Source organism: Chiloscyllium plagiosum, unplaced genomic scaffold (assembly GCF_037043375.1).
Source record: "Chiloscyllium plagiosum isolate Xiang-an unplaced genomic scaffold, Cpla_swu_hap1 HiC_scaffold_7, whole genome shotgun sequence".
In the NCBI taxonomy this organism is placed as follows: Eukaryota; Metazoa; Chordata; class Chondrichthyes; order Orectolobiformes; family Hemiscylliidae; genus Chiloscyllium; species Chiloscyllium plagiosum.
The window spans coordinates 7865725-7890230 of record NW_028270145.1 but is presented as its reverse complement, the minus strand read 5'-3'; the positions used below and the strand labels follow the sequence as shown (position 1 = coordinate 7890230).

Genomic DNA, 24506 nt, shown 5'->3' with positions numbered 1-24506 from the left:
GCAAGAAGTCACTGTGGGAATAGTGCTACATGATATTGGCAGGAAGAAATAATAGGAACTTGTCAAGAAGGTACAATAATAATCATAGGGGATTTTAATTTGTGTATGGACTAGAAAAATCAGATGGGCAAAGATAGCCTCAATGAGAAGTTAATAGAATATTTTCAAGATAGTTTCTTAAAACAGGATATTCTGAAATTTACCGGAGATCAAGCCACACCAGATGTGGTATTATGCAACTATGTAGGATTAATTAATGTTTAAATAGTGAAAGTGGTTAGTCGTATAGATAGTGAAGGTAGTGGTAATCGAAATATGGTTAAATTTTGCATTCCATTTGAGGTGAGGATCTAAAATTTGAATTTAGGCTGTTGTCAGAAGCAACAAGTCTCTGTAGATTTTTGTTAACCACAAAATGGCTTTTCAATTTGAAATAACACAACAAAATGGCTGCAAGTAATGATTTGACTCTGTGAACTTGAACTGATGCTTTGCTAAGTTGGTTGTATTTAGAGATAAGAGAGAACAAGAGTATAAGAGAGAATAAGAGGATACAATGGTATGTTGATAGGTTAAATGAATGGGTAAAGATCTGGCAAATTGATTATAGTGTCGGAACACGTGGAACTGTCCATATGGCAGGAAAAACAAGAAAAAAGTTCTCACTATTTAGATAGTATGCTTCTATCTGAGATGCAAGAAAATCTGGATATCCTGGGGCATGAATTTCAAAATATTCATTTGCAGATCACAAAGTAACTAGGAAATCTTAATAGAATATTATTGTTTATTATTTAAGGTGACTTGAATACAAAAGTAGAGTGATTATGCGTTAGTTGTTAATGGTAGTGGTGAGATTCAATCTGGAATACAGTGAACTGAATTGGTCTTTCTTTTCAAGGAAAGCTACAAAAGGCAATGGAAGCAATTCAAAGAAGGTTTGCTAGACGAATTCCAGAATTGTTGGGTTATTCATGAGGAAAGCTTGAGCAGGCTGTATTGCTATATACTGAAGTTTCGAAGCATAAGGGGTGACAGTGGAAACACTAGATCTCGAGAGGTTTTGAAGGGGTGGATATATTCAAGATTTTCCTCATAAAAGAATCTAGAACTGGGGGATCATTATTTAAAAATAAGGAGTCCATTTAAGATCAAGATGAGGCAAGCATTTTTCACAGTCATGAGTTTTTGGAACATTCTTTCTCAAAAAGTTAGAGAATTGGAGTCTTTGAATATTCTTAAGGTGGATATATCTAGGAACAGGATTAGACCATTCAGCCCATTGAGCCTTCTCCACCATTCATTTCAATTATGACTGATTATTATTTCAATTCCACATTGCTGTACTTCATCCATATCCATTGATGTCAATAGTCTTCAGCAATGTAATTCAGTATTAAGCATGCTTATTGATTGAGATTCCACAGCTCACTGGGGTAGAAAATTCCAAAAATTCATCACCTTTAAGTGAAAAACATCCTCTTGATCTCAGTGTTTATGCACCGTTTGCTGTCCTGATTGCTTGCTGCACCTGAGAGCTAACCTTTAATGGCTTGTAAACAAGGACACACCCTTACATCAGTAAAGAAGTATTGTGCCTTTTTTTTATTCCCACCAAAGTGAATAACTTCAAACTTATTCACATTATAGGGCATCTGGCCATTTTCTAGCCCATTTAGATAACTGTCCAAGAACTCTTAAAGCCACATTGCATCTTCCTCATAACAGATGTTCCCATCCAATTTTGTGTTGCCAGCAAGTTTGGAAATAATACAATTCTCCATTCTTCCTTTTCCCCATTTCCTCCTTTCTTAAATAGTGGGGTTAAAGTTACTACTTCTCTGAATCCATTGAAATTCGAAAGATAATCACCAATGCATCCACTGCCTCTCAGGTCACCTGCTTTCCTGGGATGAAACTCATCTGGTTCAGGGAATTAATCATCCTTCAATTCAATTAGGGTATGGAATGCAGTACCTGGAAACGTACTGAGGCATTCAAAAAGGTATAGTAATGGATAGTAATAGTGTGTAGAGGTGTACGAAAAAGGCAGGAGAGGAGCAGGAGTAAAAGAACTGACACAGGCATAAATGGCCTCTGCACTACAACAATTCTGTGACTCTTCACTATTTTTCATACTCTATCCACCCTTCTGACCTGCACTAAACTTTGCCCAACATTATGCTGTTTCTTTAAGTTTTACACTATCTTTAACTTTTTTGTTAACCTTTCCTGGTTGAAATATCATCTCAGCTCTGGTACCACCCTAGCAACTCCTTTCTGCACTGTCTCCAATGCTTCTTATCCTGCTTATACATTAATTTTCAATTCTAGGAGACTATTTGTCTAAGTCTGTGGATGGAATGTTTATTTATGAAGAACATCATTTGGGGTCTTTTGAGTCAAGCAAGATACCAAATGATGCAATTGTTGTTGAACAATGGACCGTCATTGAGGTAAGATGATCTCTTATTCTGTTCAGAATTTAACATTTCAAAATATTTTTACAAGGTGTTTAGGATGCAGAAAGTTATATTTAGTGATTCTTTTGGAAGTGTATCTCATTTGGTAACAGCCCGGTGGCTCACTGGTTAGCACTGCTGCCTCACAGCACCAGGGTCCCAGGTTTAATTCCAGCCTTGGACAACTGTCTGTGTGGAGTTTGTATGTTCTCCCCGTGTCTGTGTGGATTTCCTCCGGGTGCTCTGGTTTCCTTCCACAATCCAAAGATGTGCAGGACAGGTGAATTGGCCACGCTAAATTGCCCATAGTGTTAGGTGCATTAGTCAAAGGGAAATGGCTCTGGATGGGTTACTCTTCGGAGGGTCGGTGTGGACTTGTTGGGCTGAAGGGCCTGTTTCCACACTGTAGGGAATCTAATCTAATCAGTTATTAGGCCCAACAAGTCCACACCGACCCGCCGAAGCGCAACCCACCCATGCCCCTACATTTACCCCTTACCTAACACTATGGGCAATTTAGCATGGCCAATTCACCTGACTTGCACATCTTTGGACTGTGGGAGGAAACCGGAGCACCCGGAGGAAACCCACGCAGACACGGGGAGAACGTGCAAACTCCACGCAGTTAGTCGCCTGAGGCGGGAATTGAACCCGGGTCTCAGGCGCTGTGCCACCGTGCCGCCCACGTGTTATTCTTTATAAATTCAAAAGTATCTGTTACCTAACGTACGTGATTATGAGTTCTGTTCTTACCCATTTGCCAAATAATTGTGTGGGAAGCAAAATGTAGGCTTCCATAAGTAGGTTGAAGTAATGAATTAAGATGGCCAACAGATTGAGGGCAGATTAAGATTTCTAACAACATGTAGCAGGAACCTAATTTGTAATGCTTTACTTTGCTTATCATGCCTAACCATTTGAACACTATTTCACCTGATTAAGTAGTAGTTTAATTTTGCAATTAACTCTTCAAAGAACAAAGAAACATGCCTTGAGATTTATGATTAGTTAAAGCTGGTGTGTGACAGATCATATAGTTTTTCTTGTAGATTTGGACTGAGTAGGAACTACTTATCTTTTATAGGGAGCTTTGTTGGACTGTGGAAAGAAGACATTAATGTATTGGGATAGTATGGTGGTTGTGAAGGATGATGGGGCATAACCTATGAAGGGAGTACAATGGTGGCTATGCAAGGAGATCGGACTGTGGCTAACCAAGAAAAAGAGAGTTGATAATGGCCGTTCTACAACAGCTTGAAAAGGAAAGGGATGGAAGCTGCAAAGAAGGTCACTATATTCAGATAAGAAGTCAGCCTTAATGTGGGAAATTCAAAGGTTTATAGGGTTTAGGTCAACCTTGAATTCCTAGGAGGTGAGAGAGTAGAGGCCATGTCAACGTTGGTGAAGGGAGGTTTGATTATGATGCTTGGTAGATCAAACCTAAATCAGGGCCAGTTCCAGAGCAATTGAGCAATGGTGATGGTGGGTGGCTCAAGGGTCACTTAGAAGAGTGAGGGTCAAGAATGACAAAGGTAAAGTCAAAAGTGACTGAGGGAGGGAACATGATGATGTTTTCCAATTCCAGGGTCATAGTTGCAATAACAGGGAAGGGAGAACAGATAAAAGATGGAATTGCCTACAGTGGGGTGAGTAGAAACCATGGTGTGGCTGATGCAAAGTACAGAGCTCCTAAGCAGACTGGAGGAGAACCTGATCGAAGGCCTATCTGAACTGTGAAGTGACTATTTATCTGTTTGTCCTGAAGTGAGAGCAGTTATCAGGATCAATAGGTGGGAAAGGTGTAGTACAGGCCCTGGGATGGGAGGAAACAGTTAAGTGGAGGAAAAGGAGGCAGCAGCTCACAAAAGGAGGATTCGAGATTGACAACAAGATGAACGCTACTTGTTTGCAGTTAATGAAAGCCTTTCTTGATGCCATTTGAATTTTGTCTGGACCTTCAATCCTGTGAGGTAACAGCACCTACCATGCAATTGGCTATTCCCCAAAACTCTTGAGTACTCTTTGACTGAACACTGCATAATTGGGCATGGCCAGTCATTTTGCCTCCAAGCAGAAGATCTGCACATTTCTGTGACCTACAACCAGTTTTCGGGCATTGGCCTACTCATAGTGTCTACATTATCTATCATTAATTAAAACTAAGCACCTCACCTACAGGAAGTGAATTTTAACTTGTGTGCTTGTTGCACTGCATCTGACAACCATTTACTGAAAGGTAACTTAGACTGTGTAAGTTGTGATCAATCACTAAATTTATATAGATATTGATTGGGCAAGGTTGAGTTCCCTATCTTAAACTTAAGTACCTCAAGTTAAAGTGTAAAGAGCAGCAAGAGAATAATCGCTACAACTAGTGTTTTGTGATAATATTCACAGAACAGTTTTCATTGGAGAAAAGATTGAGAAGAGACAAGATCCTGATCTTAAAATATTGAGGGCCTTGACAGGGTGCAGAGGAGGTTTACCAGAATGATTGGAGGTTTTAGCTACAAAGTTAGGTTGAGAGCGCTGGTGTTCTTCCCTTTGGAGCAGAGGAGACTGGGGGAAGATATGACAGAGGTACATAAATGTATGGCATGTTTAATTAGCAACGTTGGACCAATGGTTGAAGGACGAGAGGAAACAGATTTAAGGTTGTGGGTGAGAAGAGGAAGAAGGCTTTTACACAGTGAGTGGCAATGACCTGGAACCTTGAAGGTGGTTTCAAAATGAATAATTTCAAAAGGAAGGTGTATGGGCATTTGAAAAAAATGAACAGGAAAGATTCAGAGAATATAGCAAAGGAATGAGACTGACTGAATTACTCCATAGTGAGCTAGCATAAACCCAGTGAGCCAGATGGCCCACTCCTGTGCCATAAATGACTCTATGACATGATCATTTAAGAGAATGTGTTATTCAGCTTGCGTGTTGAGGATTGAACTAGAGACATGGCGACACATCTGAAGAGCATGCTTTAACTGGACAGTGGTTAGAGTTGGGACTTGGTGAACTCCATTGCAAATGATTGAATTGAAATTATGCACTTATGTTGTAACAGATAAACTAGATTTTATATTTCTCATAGTCATTATTTATCAAGTTTTGGCCTACATAAGAACAATAGATTTGGAAGAGGGATGTTAGTTAGTCTTTTCATGAAATGGAACAACTGGGATAGCCATTTATGGATGCACATTAATGGTATGTGTAAATTCAGAAAGGTCAGTAATCAGAGGACAGATTTTAAGATAATTAGCAAAACCAACCAGGAAGGAGATCGGATGATTTTTATTTCAACAATGCAGCAAGTTACCATATTCCTTTACTGCCTTAAAGAAAGATGGGAATAGATTCAATATTAATTTTCAGAAGCAAACTAGCTATATAATTTGAAAGGATAACTTTACAATGAGGACAGAGCAGGGAAATTGGACTTAAAGAATTGGCATAGGTTTGATGGGCCCTTGGCTACTTTGTCTGTGCTTTAAGATTCTATATGATTTCAGCTTTTCTTTGAATTGCTTTGATTTATTGTTTCTACAGGGTTGTGAAGTAAAGACTGACTATGGTCCTTTGCTGCATACACTGGCAGAGTTTGGGTGGCTGGTTACTTGCGTGCTAGCCACACCTATTATTCGCCATGACAGGTAATTTGGATTGATGAGCAATGTGCCCTCTAAGCTATGTGACCACGCAGATACTAGGAAGTTCCATGCACATCATTCAGCATGGTTTCCATTTCCAGAAATTGCCGCCAGATGTGGATCTTGGAAGTCTGTGCTGTGCCAAAAAGAATTACAGGGTACATTTACTTTCAGATTTTTTTTTCAGGGACTGCAGGGGTTCAAGTGATCAATAGTTTAGTGGGAGTACATTGTCGGAGCGTTCACATTCACCACATGCTTCATCCACCATTAATTGTGGCTTTTGCTTTTATCTGTAACTTCGGAACTTATTTGGTAGTTTTGAAGTGAGTAGGGCCTTAAGCTGTCACATGCATCATTATCAAAGAGAGTGAGATCTTTGAACGTTTTCAGATCTGGAGTCAAACAAGGTTGAGTTCTAGCACTGACATTTTTTGATATATACTCTGCTCCTGTCATATGCATTCTGGCCATCTACAGATGGGTCTACTTACATACCAGAACTGATGGAAAGCAGGTCTAAGCAAAACATTAAAAAAAAAGTAGGAGCAGGACAAGGCTTTACCTGTGACCCAAGATAATGTGTGCCAGATCTTCATGAGAGAGTTGCTGTATGCTAATGAGACACCATGAGAGGCATAGATAGGATGAATAGTCAGGCTTTTTACCAGAGTGGATAGTTCAACTACAAGAAAACACAGGTCCAAGGTGAGAGGGGGCAAGTTTAAGGGAGAAGTTCAGGGAAAGTTTTTCACACAGAGGCTAGTGGGTGTCTGGAACACAGTGCCAGTGGAGGTGGTGAAAGCAGGCAAGTTAACAATGTTTAAAGTATAACTTGATGGAGATATGATTGGGAGGCGAACAGAGGGATAGAAACTGTGTATGAGCAATAAGTAGCGAGTCTAAATAAGGATAAGGAAGCATTATAGGCTTGGTGGGCTGAAGGGCCTGTTCCTGTGCTGTATAGTATTGTATTGTATTTGAATATTGAGGAACACCTTCAGCAGCTAATGGACAGATGATTTCCATTTGTTTGACTGTCAGTATTAAAGAGACAAAATCTATAATCCAGGATGTTGCCATATCTATCAGCATTGACAGTGTGATGCTGGAGGTTGTTGATAGTTTCAAATATACACTCAAATATACCAAAAATCTGTTCTTTCATGCTGAAACTAACAAGCACATTGCAAAAGCTTCAACTGCTCTGTCCAAGCTGTGTAAGGGATTGGAACAGCAGCAACCTAATTCAGAATACCAAGTGTATCGCATGTGCTGTCAATGTAGTTCTTTACAGTGATGAGACCTGGACAACATATGCGAGGCAGGAGGCAAATCTGAACATTTTGCACCATTGTTGTCCCAGACGTATCCTGGGGCTCTCTTAACAGAATGAGGTCATCAGCTCAGAAGTGTTGGAGCAAGCAGAGAAGAAAAGCTCAGCTGTTCATGAAGTGGATCAGTGGTGCTGAAAGAGCACAGCAATTCAGGCAGCATCCGACGAGCAGCAAAATTGACGTTTCGGGCAAAAGCCCTTGTGAACCCAGTAAAAACAAACTTACAGGCATCTTTTTATCCTTCTGTTTTTCTCTGCAGTAAATGAGGCAGACTGCCATGCCAGAGTGGATCATCTTGACCACTATAGTGCAAACCATTGCCGTACAGGTCAGAAGGCTGCTATAATGTTCTGAAACCACCCATTCCCGCATCCATTTCACTACCATATTTCTGAGCACTCGAAAATCTGGCTGACAAATGTTAAATTGAAATCGAGCTACCAAATACAATCAAGGAACATTTTTACATATAACTACAAGGTTTCCCTGCACTCCTAGATGGGAAGCACATACACTAGAAAACCTGTTGCTGTAACCTACAGTCCATCATGTCAAGAAAAGTCACTTACACTTCCTTTAGGATTTGATTCACAAGCCTCGTCAATGTGATGTGGGGCAGTTAATAAAAAAAGAAAAAACTGCGGATGCTGGAAACCAGAAACAAAAACAGAACTGAAGAAGGGTCACTGGAGCCTAAATGTTAACTGTGACCTCTCTCCAAAGATGTTGCCACATCTGTGATTTTCCTGCAATTTCTGTTTTTGTTGTTGGGTCAGTTAATATTGAGCCTATGGTTTTCTTGAAAATGAAGATTAAGGATTGTGTGCCGCTGATATAAATGTGCCTGGTTTACTACTCACAAGAATCATATGAATACCAACTTTACCATTATTACATCATTCCAAAAAGACAGAATAATTTTACCCTTTAAAACTTCAGTCTTCTTAATTCATTTATATGAAAATAATATTTCAAAATAGCAATTCTCTCAGATTAGCTGAATCTGTACAACCAGAGAGGGTACATACTCTGGGATGTACTTTGAATGGACGAATTAGCTTGCAGGAGATACCAAATGATCAGCTTGAGAGAGATCTGAGATATTGTTCCTGACAGAGGTAGCAGCAATTCTGCAAAATCATAAGATGGTGTATCATTTTTCTTTTCAACAATTGTTCCCAGACCTCTGCTAAAGCACTGGTTCAGAAAATCTTAGTGAACTAAAATGGAAATTAGGCTGCATTCAGTCCAACAGCAATCACAGGATCTTTCTTTTAGATCTGATGGGGTAAAAATCAAACTGCTATATTTTTGACCCATTAACTTAAAACAACAAAATGTTTATATGAAAATATTTTAGTCCAGTATGCCTATTGGTAGATTAATTGCTATTGTTTACAATAATTCAGATCTTAATTCAATTTCATGTCTGTATTACAGTGAAGGGAATTTAGCAACAAAACAAGTGATATTCTTGCAGAGACCAGCCATAACCTACAATGATCTGCATCTGGAAACATTGGAGGTAGGTTAAATTAATGTTGCCTTCAGGATTGCAGCGTTTTACGTGTAGGATGTTACTTTTTTTGTGATTATCATTTGCATAATACTCAAAAATATTTGTTCACGACACACATGTCCTGTACCTTGTCCATGGCAACAACACAAAAATGTTCCCATGTCCATTCTGCACTTCTGCAATCTCAAGTGAACAATCTGAGTTTGTATGTGCTATTTAAATAATGAAGTATACTAAGAACTAGGGATGAGGTGCAGAGGTTGAGTGGTATTATGTAATGTTGTCACCAGCATGTCACAAGGGCTCCAAGTGCTAAGCTATGAAGCGCAATTACACAAACTAGGATCTTTTGTCATAGAATAAAGAAAGTGAAGATGCAATTTAAATGAGATTTTTAAACTTGAAAGGAATTATTAAGGCAATAAGAAATACTTGTTTTTTGCTGGTCAGGGAACCTTAACAAAGCTGATAGAATTACAGAATGGGAGAAAGTGAGGTCTGCAGATGCTGGAGATCAAAGTTGAAACTTTATTGCTGGAACAGCACAGCAGGTCAGGCAGCATCCAGGGAACAGGAGATTCGACGTTTCGGGCACAGGCCCTTCTTCAGGAATGACGAAGAGAAGGGCCTGTGCCCGAAACGTCGAATCTCCTGTTCCCTGGATGCTGCCTGACCTGCTGTGCTGTTCCAGAATTACAGAATCCCTACATTGTGGAAGACAGGCCATTTGACTGTTGAATCCACACCTCCCCTCCAAACAGCATTACACGCAGACCCACCCTCACTGCCCTATTTCTGTAACCCTGCATTTCCCGTGGCTAGTCCACCTAACCTACATGTCTCTAGATACTACAAACAATTTAGAATGGCCAATCCACCTTTGGACTGCAGGAGGAAACCCACACAGACATAGAGAGAATGTGCAAACTCCCGACAGTCACCAGAGAGTGGAATTGAACCCAGGTTCCTGTCGCTGTGAGGCAGCCATGCTAGCCACTGTGCCACCCTTAGTTAAGACCTTAAAAGTAGAATCAGGCCATTAAAGAGAGGTTAGACTATATTTCTTCACACAAAAGGTGGTAGAGGTATATATCATGCCTGAGTGGCTTACTCTTGTTACTATCTTCTTGTTTTCTGGTTTCAGGCTACAATCCAGTCTTACACTTGAATTCAGGATTATCCACTTACCAGAGTGTTATTTATTTATTACTCAATTAATATCACAAAAACAGATTATTCTAGTCATCTTTTTTGTGGAATTTTGGTGTGCATAGATTCACAATTTTTTAATGTTACAGCAGTGACTGCACTTTAATGGTATTTAATTGGCAGTGAATCCTTTTAGTCTGAGGTCATGCACTGTGCTATTATTAACTCAGTCTTCCTGCGGTGCAGTGGTAATGTTCCCACCTCTGGGCCAGAAGCTTGGGTTTATGTTCTATCTGCTGCAGAGGTATGTTGTAACAGATCAGAATAGGTTAATTAAAATATCTATCAATTCAAGTTATTTTCTTTTTTCTTTAAGTAGTATGAGGAATTTTGTTTTGATGTGAGACTATATTATGTAGTATTATAGTCTATTCCCTTTTTTCAATTCTAGTAATAGAAATTGGAAGTTTATTTTTGGTAATTACAAAACACTTCTAAACTTTTCAATTGCTAAAAGAATATAAAGAATCAAGGAGTTTATTGTTGGAAAATATCTTCTATGATTCTACATGCAGTGCTCATTGTAATAGTACAAAGATTTATACTTCTTAGAGACCATATTCAATATCTTACCGATTTGCTTATTTTCTCGTTAGCTCTGTTTAGTTGAAGAAGACAATTATAAAGGGTGCAACGAATTTCCTGTTCAAATGTGCCTCCATAATATTTTGGAACCCTTAAATCTCCCATTTAATACCAAACGCTATTTTGAAAACAGACATCTATAACGTAGAGCATTGAATAGCAGATGGGTTTGAACTTCCAAACCTGTAAATAGTGCCACCAAAAATCAGTATGAGATAATTGGGGAACAATGCAGTTTTCATGAAAAGTACTAACTCAACTGGGACCAGCAGTGAATCATTAAAGCAAACAGAGAAAATGACAGGACAGAAGATATCAGTAGAAGCCCATCACCAAATATAGACAGTGCAGATAGAAAAAAAATTGTGCTTTCCCCACTGAAAATGTTTCTGTTGCTCATTTTGTGGTAGGTAATTATAGCAAGAAAACCAATACGGTAGCAATTATATTCGGAGTGTTTGGAACCTCTGAAACAACGATGAAATTTCCAGAACTTGACAGATATAAAGAGTGAAGAAAACCCTCCGGTTCAATAACTGCATCTCTAACTCAGTATAGAATCATGAACTACAGAATTCCTGTGCAAGAATCATGGGATCCACAGCCCATCTTGGAAGCTACTTCAATTCTACTTAGTTTTGCTTTTTTCTGTATCCTTTCTCTCTTGGTTGTTTGTTACATCCATAACGGTTATCATTTCACATACCACAGTTATTCACTAGTGCTCTCCTGTCCTATTAAGCAGCTGTGCCATACTTTTATGCCACTACTTTTATTGTTCTGAATACCCATCATTCAGCATCCTGCACTTCACCAACTTTCATTACATACAACTATATGAAATAGTTGCAAAAAGAGGCCATTTGGCCCCTCAAACCTGCTCTGTAATTCAATGAGATCAAGGCTGATCTTATTGTGTTTTGAGTTTCATATTCCCAACTACCCCCAATAACCTTTGATAACCCTGCGTAACAAGAATCTATCTAACTGTGGCGTAAAAGTAATCAACAAGTGTGTCTCCACTGGCTTCAAAGGCAGAGTGTTCCAAAATCTTACAATCTTTAGAAAAAAGATTCTTCTCATTTTGGTCCTAAAAGGGCAACCTAATTTTAAAACAGTGTTCCCTAGCTGTGGACTGACTCTCAAGAGGAAATATTCTTTCCACATCTACCTTGTCAAGAATTTTTGGATGATACAAGCTGCAATGAAATCACCCTTCACTCTTCTAAACTTCAGTGGAAAGAAGCCTCGACTGTTCAACCTATTCTCATTCGATAACCCACTCAATTCAAACATACATCTTGTAAACTTTCTCCGATATACATATTGTAAACTTTCTCCGAACCTCCTTCAATGTATTTACATCTCTCCTTAAATAAGGAAACCAAAACTACACACTGTATTAAAGATGGGATCTCACCAATGCCGTGTATGAGTGAAGGCTAATATCCTTACTTTTATGATCAATTCCTTATGTAATAGGATAGCCATCCCAAAACCTTCTCAATTAGTTCCTTTACGAATATTAATATTTTGTGATATATACTCTGGAGCAGCTAGATACCTCTGCATCTTAGGATTCTGACAGTTGTTCTCTCTTTGAGCAATACTTTACTTTTTTATTCTCCCTGCCAAAGTGAACAATTTCACATTTTCACAATTTTTTACCCTGCCTGATTTTTACCCATACATAAACTTCATCCATATCTGTATGCAAATGTTCACAGTGTGCTCTCTTACCTATGTTTGTGTCATCTGCATATTTGGGTACCATGCTTTTGCTGCCTTCATCTAAGTGTTTTAAATTCTAAAATACTTGAGCTGCAATACCAATGCCGGCAGGACTCCACTTATGTCTGCAGGCTCCCCTTTACCCACAGCACATATTACTTCTTCAAAGAAGAAAGTGATTTCCCTTCCACAACACTGATGACTTGAGTTTTTCTAGGTGTCAGCTATGACCTCTTTATTAATCGATGCTAACACCTTCCCCACAACAAATGTCAAGCTAACTGATAGTTTCTATTTTCTGCCTCCTGCCCTTCTTGATTATAGAAGTTATATTTGCAACTTTCCAATCTAATGGCACCTTCCCTGAGTCTATGGACTTTTAGAATATTTAGAATGCATCTACTGCCTCATTAACCACCTCCTTTAAGACAATGGAATGAAATCCATCCAGACCTGAGACCTTGTCAACCCACAGCTCCATCAATTGCTTAATAATTTAATCTTAGTGAGCTATCTTCGTGATTCTAATTTCACTAAGCTCCTCTCTTCCTTCCACCTGATTTACAGCTGTGAGTAAAGGTATTTTGTATTCTCTGTAATGAAGAATGAAGTTAAAATATTTATTTATTTCATCTTGCTATCTTACTATTTTCTTGCTATCTACTATTAATTCCCCATTCTCAGTCATTAGAGGACCAAGAATTTTTTTTTCAAACCTTTTTTAGATACTCATAGAAACTCTTGTTATCTATTTTTATATTTCTGGCCAGCTTTATCTCATTCTCTAATCCCTTCCTCCTGATTAACCTTTTAGTCATTTTCTTTATACTCATCTGACCTATCACTTACCTTAACAGTATTAGATGCTTTTTCTTTAATTTTGATGCTTTCCCTAACTTCTTTAGTACCTTGGATAGTGGGTCTTCCCTTTAGAATTTTCTTTATTGCAAGAATATACCTATTCTGAGTATTCTGAAATATCCCCTTAACCAGCTGGCACTGTGTCTCTATTGATCTATGCCCCAGCCAAGTATGCCCCACTTCATCTATCTCAACTTTCCTGCCCGCATCATTGCCCTAACTCAGGTTTAAAATACTAAGTCTTAGACCTGTTCTTCTCCCTTTCAAATTGGATGTAAAATACAATCATGTTGCGATCACTATTACCTAGGAGATCACTATTACCTACCAGAAGGAAGTCTGATCACTCTTTAAAATGGTAACAATTGCTGCAAGTTATTATTAAATTGGTGTTCTGTGCTGAAAAGTTGCAAAAGTTAAGTCAGGCAGCAAAGTATCCCAGTTCTTGATTTCTTTCTCTACCTTCTTTACAATACTTTTCAAAGTTTTATTGAACCACTTTACCAATCAGTCTGAGGATAATTCATCTTGGTTTATGGAGTATTAATCTTCAGCAATGCACAAGTATCCCATTAGTTGAAAGTAAACAGAACCACTAATTAGTCATAATCTGTCAACATTTCTCCTTTGAAAACCCTGTACCAAATCAAGGATTTGAAACACACATTTGCTTTATCCCTATCTTGCCTGTACTCACTGAATACACTGGACAAAAATCCTTTCTAATTTTAAAGGGCAGCCCAATCGCTTTTTTCAGTCACCCTTTAATATTGTCCCATTAACTAATTCTACTGTAGTTTTTCAGTTATGAAAAGCAGGATATTGATTTAAATCGTCATAATCATGTGAAAATCCTCTAGGTACCTTTTCCCCCTTAAAAAATTCTTCCTCTGGCTCTAACAATCCTTTAATAATGGAAAGTGTTTTAATTTTATTTACTGAAAAGTAAGAATCTTTTCTCAAGTTCCTTAAGCTTCATACCACCTCTGGTCTCCTTTAGATTTTTGTACTTACCAAGTATCTGAAATATGTGAGATCAACAGACAAATTTTCAAAAGAAGTAATCATTAGCATTCATGTCTGGTATGTACCAATCTGAACCAGATAGCTTAAAATTCCAGCACACCCCTTACTGGAATCACTGTTTAAGGGAGACCTGATCTTGATCAAATGGGCCAATGGCCCAAGGAGTGGCAGATGAGGAGTTTAATTTAGATAATTGTGAGGTGCTGAATTTTAGAAGGGCAAATCAGGGAAAGACTAATACACTTAATGGAGTGTTGCTGAACAAAGAGACCTGAGTGTTGGTTCATTGTTCCTTGAAAGTAGAGTCACAGGTAGATAGGATAGTGAAGAAGGTGTTGGATAGGCTTTCCTTTATTGGTCAGAGCATCAAGTATTGGAGTTGGGAGGTCATGCTGCAGCTGTACAAGACATTGGTTAGGCCACTGTTGGAATATTGCATGCAATTTTCGTCTCCCTCCTATCAGAAGGATGTTGTGAAACTTGAAACGGTTCAGAAAAGATTACAAGGATGTTGCCAGGATTGGAGGGTTTGAGCTATAGGGAGAGGCTGAATAGGCTGGGGCTGTTTTCCCTGGAGCGTCAGAGACTGAGGGGTCACTTTATAGAGGTTTATAAAATCATGAGAAACATGAATGTGGGAAAAATAGACAAGGTCTTTTCCCTAGAGTGGGGGAGTTCAGAACTAGAGGGCATAGGTTTAGGGTGAGAGGGGAAAGATATAAAAGGGACCTAAGGGGTAATATTTTCACACAAAGGGTGGTGTGTGATGGAATGAGCTGCCAGAGGAAGAGGAGGCTGGTACAATTACAACATTCAAAAGGCATCTGGATGGGGAAATGAATAGGAAGAATTTAGAGGGATATGGGCCAAGTGCTGGCGAATGAGACTAGATTGGGGTTAGGATATCTGATCGGCATGGATGAGTTGCACTGAGGGTCTTTTTCCATGCCGTGCATCTCTATTATTCTGTGAAGCTACATCTTCAGGTGTGACATTCTTGTCATGTTCTGGTAATTGGGTAATACCACATTTCCTCTGTACATGCTGTAGTCTTCCTGCACATATTGTGTTCCAGTTTTGGACTTTGGCCCAACATTCCCAGTTATTTTCTATCAGGATCAGGCAACAAAGTGACCTCTACTTTTTATCTGTATTAACATTTTTTAAAGAAGTTATTTTCTGCACAGATCTCATTTATTCTATGCCAGTCACACAATTGACCTCAGGTGCTGAGTTCTGGTACCTCAGACAACTGCCCACAGGTTTCCAATTGTTAGGACATCAGGTTGCAATATTGCATAGCTTATGACGAGAGATAACATTTTCATAGTTTATTAGATGTAACATTTGAACAGTATAATCAAAAAGGATACAATATTCTTTCTCAGCTTTTTGGTACAATTCAGTGCCATATGTCACCTTTTAGAATTTTACCAAAATCACCACAGTTCTCCAGGCAGGGAGGCCCTCTAGATTACTCAATTATGAGCCAGTTCCTTCTCAGCTAAAACTCCTGAAGATCCAGCTGCTCCCCAGTCTGTCCTAATCCTGATGTTTCGGGTACAATTTGGATGAATCATTTTAAGATATTTTTAAACAAACTGTTTTATTCATTCATTCACAGGATGAGGGCATTGGTCAACATTTATTGCCCATTCCTGAGGGCAGTTAACAGTCAACCACATTGCTGTTGGTCTGGAGTCATGTGCACTCATGCAGTTTCCTTCCCTAAAGGGCATTTGTTAGCCAGATGGGTTTTTCCAACAACTGACAATGGTTTTATGGTCAATAGACTCTTAATTCCAGATTTTTTTTAAAAATTGAATTCAAAGCTCAAGGATGGACAGGACTGGCAGCTTAATGTTCCAGGATACAAATGCTACAGGAGGAACAGAAAGGGGGGTAAGAGAAGAGGGGGAGTGGCATTTTGATAAGGGATAGCATTACAACTCCATCAAGGGAGGATATTCCCAGAAATACATCCAGGGAAGTTATTTCGGTTGAACTGAGCAATTAAAAGGTATGATCACCTTATTGGGATTGTATTATAGACCCCCTAATAGTCAGAGGGAAATTGAGAAACAAACTTGTAAGGAGATCTTAGTTCTCTATAAGAATAATGAGGTGGTTATGGTAGGGGATTTTAACTTTCCAAATATAGACTGGGACTGCCATAGTGTTAAGGGTTTAGTTGGAGACAAATTTGTTAAGTGTGTACAAGAAAATGTTCTGATTCAGTATGTGGATGTACCTACTAGAGAAGGTACAAAGCTTGACCTTTTCTTGAGAAATAAGGCAGGGCAGGTGATTGAGGTGTCAGTGGGGGAGCACTTTGGGGCTAGTGACCATAATTCTATTAGCTTTAAAATAGTGATGGAAAATGATCGATCATATCTAAGAGTTGTAGAGTCATAGAGATGTACAGCATGGAAACAGACCCTTCGGTCCAACCTGTCCACGCCGACCAGACATCCCAACCCAATCTAGTCCCATCTGCCAGCACCAGGCCCATATCCCTCCAAACCCTTCCCATTCATATACCCAACCAGATGCCTTTTAAATGTTGCAATCCTACTAGTCTCCACCACTTCCTCTGGCAGTTCATTCCATACATGTACCACCCTCAGAGGTAAGGACATTGTTACTGTACCACAAGATCTCGAATGAATCAATCACTCTCATTTCTATTTCAGTAAAATGCTTAACTCTGCACTCCAAATGCATGTTTGCACACTTTTGGACTCCTGTATTGCAGTGGTAGTGTCCCAACCTCTGAGCCAGGAGGCGTAGGTTAAAGTCCCACCTGCTCCAAACATGTAGATAACATCTCTGAACATGCTAATTAAAAAGTAACTTGAGAGATATTTTCAATCACCTCCAGAACAGATGGAATTTGAACCCAGGTCTTCTGGCCCAGAGATAGGGACACTACCACTGCACCACAAGATTCCTTAAAAATAGATATAGCTGGCTTAGTGTTTGTCACCGGGTTATTTGTCTCAGGCTGCATCCTAAACCAGGTTTTTTTCATCTCATTAGTACAGACTCAAAATTGCTATGTTTTCACTGTGGAATCTGCCGCACTGAAGGTTTGGATTTCCTTCATCTGTGTTATTACTCAGTTGTATTAATTGATTGAAAGTCAAAATTTGTCTATTTAAAGGCAATCCATCTCCACATTGTCACCAGAATTTAGGAATATGAAGCTAAGCAGTTAACAGCAAGTCTGTCACCTTAGACCCTAGGGCTGAGTCATTATGTATACATGTAAAGCTTAATTTTTTAAATAAGTAAGGTATTTTTACTCAACGTCACTGTCTTTAAGTGCACAGATGCGCAAAGCAGTAGCAGGAATTACTTTCCAGCATAGACAATCTTTCACTCTTAGTGTTATTTCCCTGCAGTGTATCTTTGCCAGATGGAAGCCATTCCTGATTGGTCTTAATTGCCTTTAAGTATTTCTGAAAACAACATGCCAAATATTTGCCATTTTGACATTTATGTAATTCTCAAAGGCATAAAGAACTTTCAAAGACCTGCTGTTCACTTACTGATCTTCTCTCATTTTGTAAATCTATTCTAATCCCCATTACTTGTAGACAATTGCATTCATCCTTTCAATTCCATATTAAAAGCTAAGATGGACTCCACACATATATGTATATAACTAACAAATAGATCAAGCTAAATATTGGCAGAAGTTTGAGAACCAATCATCTGTTCTTAATGAGATACTGTATGGGAAGAAATACAGTTAACAGTGGACAAGAAGAGAAAATGCTTAAAATGGTTAGATTGAAAATTTATCTGTAAAGGTTTGAGATTTACCCAAACTTTCCATGAGAATACAGTCTCCTATGATTTCAAACGTACAATAGAATGTTTTCCATTTTTATTTGTATAAATCACTGTATTGAGACCTATCTTACAGAAAAGATCTACTCGGCAAACAAAAGTCAGTGAAAGAACCAAAAATTGGAACAGAAATGTGGGTGTGATCACTGGTAAAAATAAACATTCAGAAACAAAGTCTCCTGAAGATTCTTGTACCACTTCAGGGACCAACTCACATCAATATGGAGACATTTCAGGCATGAATCGTACTGATAGTGTTTTCAAAGACTTGGATGATGGGCAACTGGATCAAGAGGAAGAAACACCTCAGGTTACCTGCATTTAACATTGCACAGTTCAGTTTCGTATTGAAGACAACAGTATAAAGAAAGAAAAGCAGATTTTCTACAGTTTAACTTGATTGGTAGTAACTAATGGCTTTGCAAAGTTGTGACTTTTGATTTTGTTCTGTACAAAAGTGTGCTGTTGTTAAAATTTTTCTCTAATCCTACAGGAAAAAAAAGCATTAACAAATACTTCAGTTCTCAGGATTTATGCTAACAGATCCAGGCTTCCTTAACAAAGCAGAACTGTTGATTACAATTTGCTATCAGAAAGAGCTTCACCTGATGATTTAAAATTACTTTGAACTTACTTAGGAAAGCCATTCATAGGAAAGAACATATCCAGATATTTATATTTACTTTTAACTTTTCAAGTAATATCTTTCTTATTTTTTCCATTTGTATGATTATGTGCTAATTTTTTAAAAATCATGTTGTTCCTTCTTTCCTGTCATTTTCCTTTGCATACTCTTGGGATCATGCTTTGCAGTCAACTTGTTCAAGAAAAGCTCTTGCAAGACTGCTATCTCTGCATGGTTAAAAGGAATCATTCTTGAGGAATGTTCAGCTAAAGTAATGTTAGTTGTCCTGCTTGAACTGTAGGAAAATATAACTACTATATCTGTTTCGTTGGCATCAGCTATTTTCATTCTTTATGGGATTTGGACATCACAGGCACTGCCAGTGCTTATAGGCCAACCGTAATTAGCCTAGAGAAGATGATGGCTTGTTGGCTTCTTGAACTGCTGCAGGACAGGTGATGAAAGTCTTCTCATTGATTTTTTTTGTAGAGAATTCCAGGACGTTGACCTGACAATAGTGAAAAAAAAGCAGTAAATTTCTGAGTCATTGTGGTCTTACAGTTGATACTTGTTCACGGGTGCCTATTACTTTTATCCTTCTAAATGCTAAAGATCACAGATTTGGAAAGTCTCAAAGTATCCTTGGGGAGTTGCTGCAGTGTAACTGCAAGCATGATGTACATGTTATGAAGGCATTACCAACCTCATTGACTGCTTTGTCCCAGATAGAGCCGAGCTGCTTGAATATTTTTGTAACTGCATTCATTCGGGAAAAGTAGAATATTTCATAGCATTCCTGTTTTGTTCTTGATGGAAAGCGTATTTAAAAACAACCAGAGAGTAAGTTAGTCCAGCAGCCATAGTATTTATGTGGCTGGTCCATTTTGGTTTCTGGTGAATGGTGACTCCGAAGTGGAGTTTTGATAGTAATGATGCCAGTGAATCTCCAGGGAAGGTGGTTAAGACTTCGTCTTGTTGAAAATGGCCATTGTCTGGCACAGATGTTACTTTCCACTTAGCAGGACGAGTGTAAATATTGCCCAGGTCTTCTCGAATTCAGGCATAGACTTTCATTGTGGAGGAGTTGCAAATGAAACTAAACACTGAAGCTAAACTTATTGTTGGGATTGTTAATTTGTAATAATACACTGAAAGTTATTTAATGAGAATCAGTCTGGTAGTGGGATCAATACAAAATTCTCTCAATTATCATATTTATTTCTTCAGCTCATCAAGAGAATAAATCATGATAGAAAGGAATGATGCACTATTGTATCAACTTATGCACAGAGTACAATTTCATTTCAGGTACTCGACTATATCATGCCCTCATTTTGGATTACAAAGGAACTTTTCACTCATGATTCCACACAATGTTTCATAATCATAATCTAATTTAAAGAAAGAAATTGATTCATTGCATTGGCTAGGGCAATCATTTCATTGTCATTTCTGGATATACCACATGGTTTAGTACCACATCAGAACTAATTACATGACGCTTAAGTAGGAGCCATCCTCTTGTTGCATTTCCACCAGTTAACTAACTTTTTAGAATAATAATTGAAAAGTGTTCTTAGATCAATCAGGGTTCGCAAATCTGTTTTGCTTATGAAGGCCCCCTCCAATGGTAGTAAAACAACCTATAGATCCCCTTAATGCAAATATTTTTGTATAAACGTTAGTTCCAAATTATACATATGAATTTATCAATTTTGTTTTAATTGCCTAATATTACTTCTTTTTATTGAGGTTTTTTCAGATTTGTCTGGGACCTCCCTTTGCTGTATCCGCTTCCATCCGCACCAACCATATATCTTTAGCTTCCTCCAGTCCCTACAATCTGCGAGGTCTTTGCACGTCTCCAATTCTAGCTTCTTGCACATGCCGGATTCTCAGCACTTCACCATGATTTCCATAACTTTGGCTGGTTAGTCCCAAAGCTCTGGAATTCCTTCTCTGAGCCTGTCCAACCCTTTAGCCTTCTCTCTTCCCTTAAATTGCTCCTTAATACCAACCATTTTGATTAATTATCAATATCTCCTTATATGATTTGATGTTAAATTTTGTTTGATACCACTAATGTGCTGCACCTTCGACATTTTAAAGGTGCTGTATAAATGCAAGCCATTGTTACTGAGGATGAGTATTCCTGTGATTGTGCGGATTGTGCAAGAGAAGATTAGTTTTGTTACGGTAACCATGCTGTCCCAAAATAGATAAAATGATCTTTCTAAGACACCGATGAAGCATTAGTTATTTTGCAAATGTATTAGGTTTCTCTGAAATTGACAATATTACAAAACCTACCCTAAGAAATGACAGCATCTATTTTTGTTACATTTGTTTCTGCAGCTGAAACATTTTCCTCAGCATATTACAGATTCACTTGAATTTCGCCAAGATCTCCCTCTGTTTTCCACTTATACCCTGAGATCGCTGATCCTCACTGCTTTCTCTCTGTGAGATTTGGATGACTAAGTTCCAAGTTTTACTAGCTCCCAGCTGGAGGGCTGGGACACAGGTGTAGGATCTATTAAATTACAGATAGCCATGTCAGAATGGCTTCCCAATGAAATACTGCTCCTGGGAGTTGATATGTTTTCCCAAAGGCCACCTGTTTAATGTAGATGGATCTGCTACAGCAACTGCAAGAAAGGGGCAGTTGAGCCAGAGGCCCTGTGGCTCAGAGAGGAGGCTGTGAGCAGTAAAGGCAGGAGGGGCATCTCCTCTCCGACCTATCACCTTCACCCTCACCTCCATCCATCTCTTGCACTCTCAGCTACCTCCTCCCCAGCCCCACCCCCTCCCACTTATCTCATCATCCCCGAGGTTCCCACCTCATTCCTGATGAAGGGCTTTTGCCTGAAACGTCGATTTTTCCCGCTCCTCGGATGCTGCCAGACCTGCTGTGCATTTCAAGCACCACTCTAATCTTGACTGTACTCTCCAGGTCTGCAGTACCCACTTCTGCCTAGCGTCAAGAGCCTCCCTGCTGTTCCAAATCAGATGATAAACCTATAGATGGCTAATTAAGAGGCCATCCATAGTAAAATTACCCAAACCAGTGCTCATGTCCTGACCTTTTGGCGTTCTAAAGCATGTGGTAAAATTCAGCCCAAAGTGACTTGTAAATCTAACCAATCTGATCCTCAGGAACACCTTAACAGAAGTCTGTTCCCACAACTTTGAATGGCCAGGAGTCCTGGTAAATCATCTTCTCCAGCAGCTCCTCAAGGGAAGGGTGACAGACTATGTGGCTAACATACTTCCCCTGGAAATCCTCAATGAGTTGGAAATTGGCCAATAAAACCAGCTGGAAGATAGAGTTTACAGCAATTATTTAAGTTGAAAGAAGGTCATGTTCAGAACTGGCTTACTTGTTTTAATTTTTTTTCTAAATTTGCTTTCATTGTGACAAGGTGATTTTTTGATAGACCCCTTGAAATTTTCAGACCTAACTGCCTATGTACCCTAACTGAGTCATCTTCTAAGTACGGATGGAAATATTGGGAATATAGGTTGGCCACAGGCTGACTGACAATCGCTGTGTGGCAACTTTACATAAGGCCAGGTAGAAGACACACAAATGGAGAAATTTACCATTATGTTCTGACGTAAGTAATTTTTGAAAAAATCTTTTGTAATGTTTTTAAAACTCCTTGCAATCATTTTTAGTTGTTTTAGGTATGTACATGTACTCAGAAAATGTTAATTAGCACTGTTAAATTGTTGTCAGTTTTTAGCTGTTCCTCTTTAGAAACATGGTTAAATGGGTCTTACGGATATTAGTGCCAATCAGTTTGTTTGTTGAAAGACTGTAAAGCAAGAAAGTAGATGTTTTCGAAACATTTGATTGTGTGTTATTTGTCTGGTCTTAAAGAGTTACTATGTATTAATACCATATAAATTACGGGTAGTTGGGAACAAGTGATAAAGCTGATAAAGCATTCGGATGATATGATCAAAATCCTGAAAATGAAATCACAGCCTGACACTATTTTGAATATATATGCATTATGGTTTTAATGGAATTACAATAATACACTGCAGTACTTAGGCTCAATAAGGAATTTGATCTCATCGCTGCAGAGTGACATCCTCACAATTGATTGTCAAAAGTATTAAATGGAAAAATCACTTTGCAGTTGATGAGCAAAATTATAGTGTTATTACTCAAGTTATTAGGTCCATGTATTCTAAACATTATCTGAAGTTTTTTTTATTATATGCTATAGTAATGAGCTTGAGGTTGTATTATTTGCCCTGCTGTAGTATTTCTTAATGTAACTCGTTGTTTTCCATGTTATAATTTTATAGTGTGCTCTGTTTGCATATTCAAAGCTGCAAAAATGTATAATAGGTCCAAATAAATATTTGACACTTGTTTAAATCTTCAAATAGAAGTAATAAAGAACAAAAATTAGAACTCCATAAAGTCATGTGAAATATTGCAATGAATAGGTACTACTCAACATACCTTTTACAATTACTACATTAAAGAAAACAGAAGTCCACAAAATAATATTGAATATATATGTGCTAATGTTTCTGAATAATTTCAAGACAATTTATATTTTCATTCACACTGCAAGCATAGAAATAATACAACACAAAGACTCGACTTCTGAAATAAAAATCAAAAAGAGCTGGAAACACTCAGAGAGAAATAGAGTTAATTAGCAGAGTATTTCAGGGACTTGAACAACTTAGGCTATGGTGAGATATGTAGCTGAAATTTGTATGAAGTTCCATAAGGCCTGTCTCAACATCAGCAACGTCTCGCTGTATCTTTTACGCATTTACAAGGCAGCAAGAAGAGTTCCTTGCTAGACAGTGGCATGATGCCAATTAAGGGGGATTAAAGCTTGTCAAATGCCTTCTTAAAAGCACATCTTAGTTCATTAATATTCAGTTTCCTAATTTAGAAAAAGTACTGAACAATTGAGTCGTTGAAAATTCTTGATGTGGACATCAGAGCGGCACAGTGGCTCAGTGGTTAGCACTGCTGCCTCATAGCACCAGGGTCCCAGGTTCAGTTCCAGCCCATGGCGACTGTGTGGAATTTGCACATTCTCCCTGTGTCTGTGTGGGTTTCCTCCGGGTGTTCTAGTTTCCTCTCACAGTCCAAAGTGGGACTAGATTAGGTTGGGATATCTTGTCGGCATGGATGGGTTGGACCGAATGGTCTGTTTCCATTCTGTACATCTCTATGACTATGTGTGGGTCAGGTGAATTGGCCATGCTAAATTGTCCATAGTGTTAGGTGCATTAGTCAGAGGGAAATGGGTCTAGGTGGATTACTCTTCGGAGGGTTGGCGTGGACTGGTTGGGCCAAAGGGCCTGTTTCCACACTGTAGGGAATCTAATCTAATCAGAGCACTACTGGTTGCAAACAGCCTCCATGTTGCTCATCACCAAACAGCATTTCAAGGTACAATCATCTGGAACTAACTGCATGCATCCTTCATCCATGGATATACACATCCAACATCTAAGATTACAAAGGGATCTTGATCGTCATGTCGAGGTTTTACAAGTCATTGGTGAGACCTATTCTGTTGTACTTTATGAAATTCTGGGGTCACTTTGTTATAGGAAGGATATTATTAAACTGGAGAGGGTTCAGAAAAGATTTACCAGGATGTT

The 24506-nt window shown here is 38.6% G+C and overlaps 1 protein-coding gene across 2 annotated transcripts in view; it reads left to right on the top strand.

The window, feature by feature from the left end:
- The window catches only part of rftn2 (raftlin family member 2), a 72428-nt gene extending 48901 nt beyond the window's left edge, over nt 1-23527 (top strand). Inside the window, exons 7-10 of one of the 2 annotated variants that reach the window (XM_043692926.2) lie at nt 2335-2456; nt 6009-6112; nt 8887-8971; nt 18309-23527. In XM_043692926.2, coding sequence (XP_043548861.2) covers nt 2335-2456; nt 6009-6112; nt 8887-8971; nt 18309-18557 — 560 coding nt within the window. In that variant the 3' untranslated portion in view covers nt 18558-23527. The remainder of the gene's footprint in view (nt 1-2334; nt 2457-6008; nt 6113-8886; nt 8972-18308) is intronic. The other variant, XM_087988691.1, reaches the window with a different exon arrangement.
- The last annotated feature ends 979 nt before the right edge of the window (nt 23528-24506 follow it).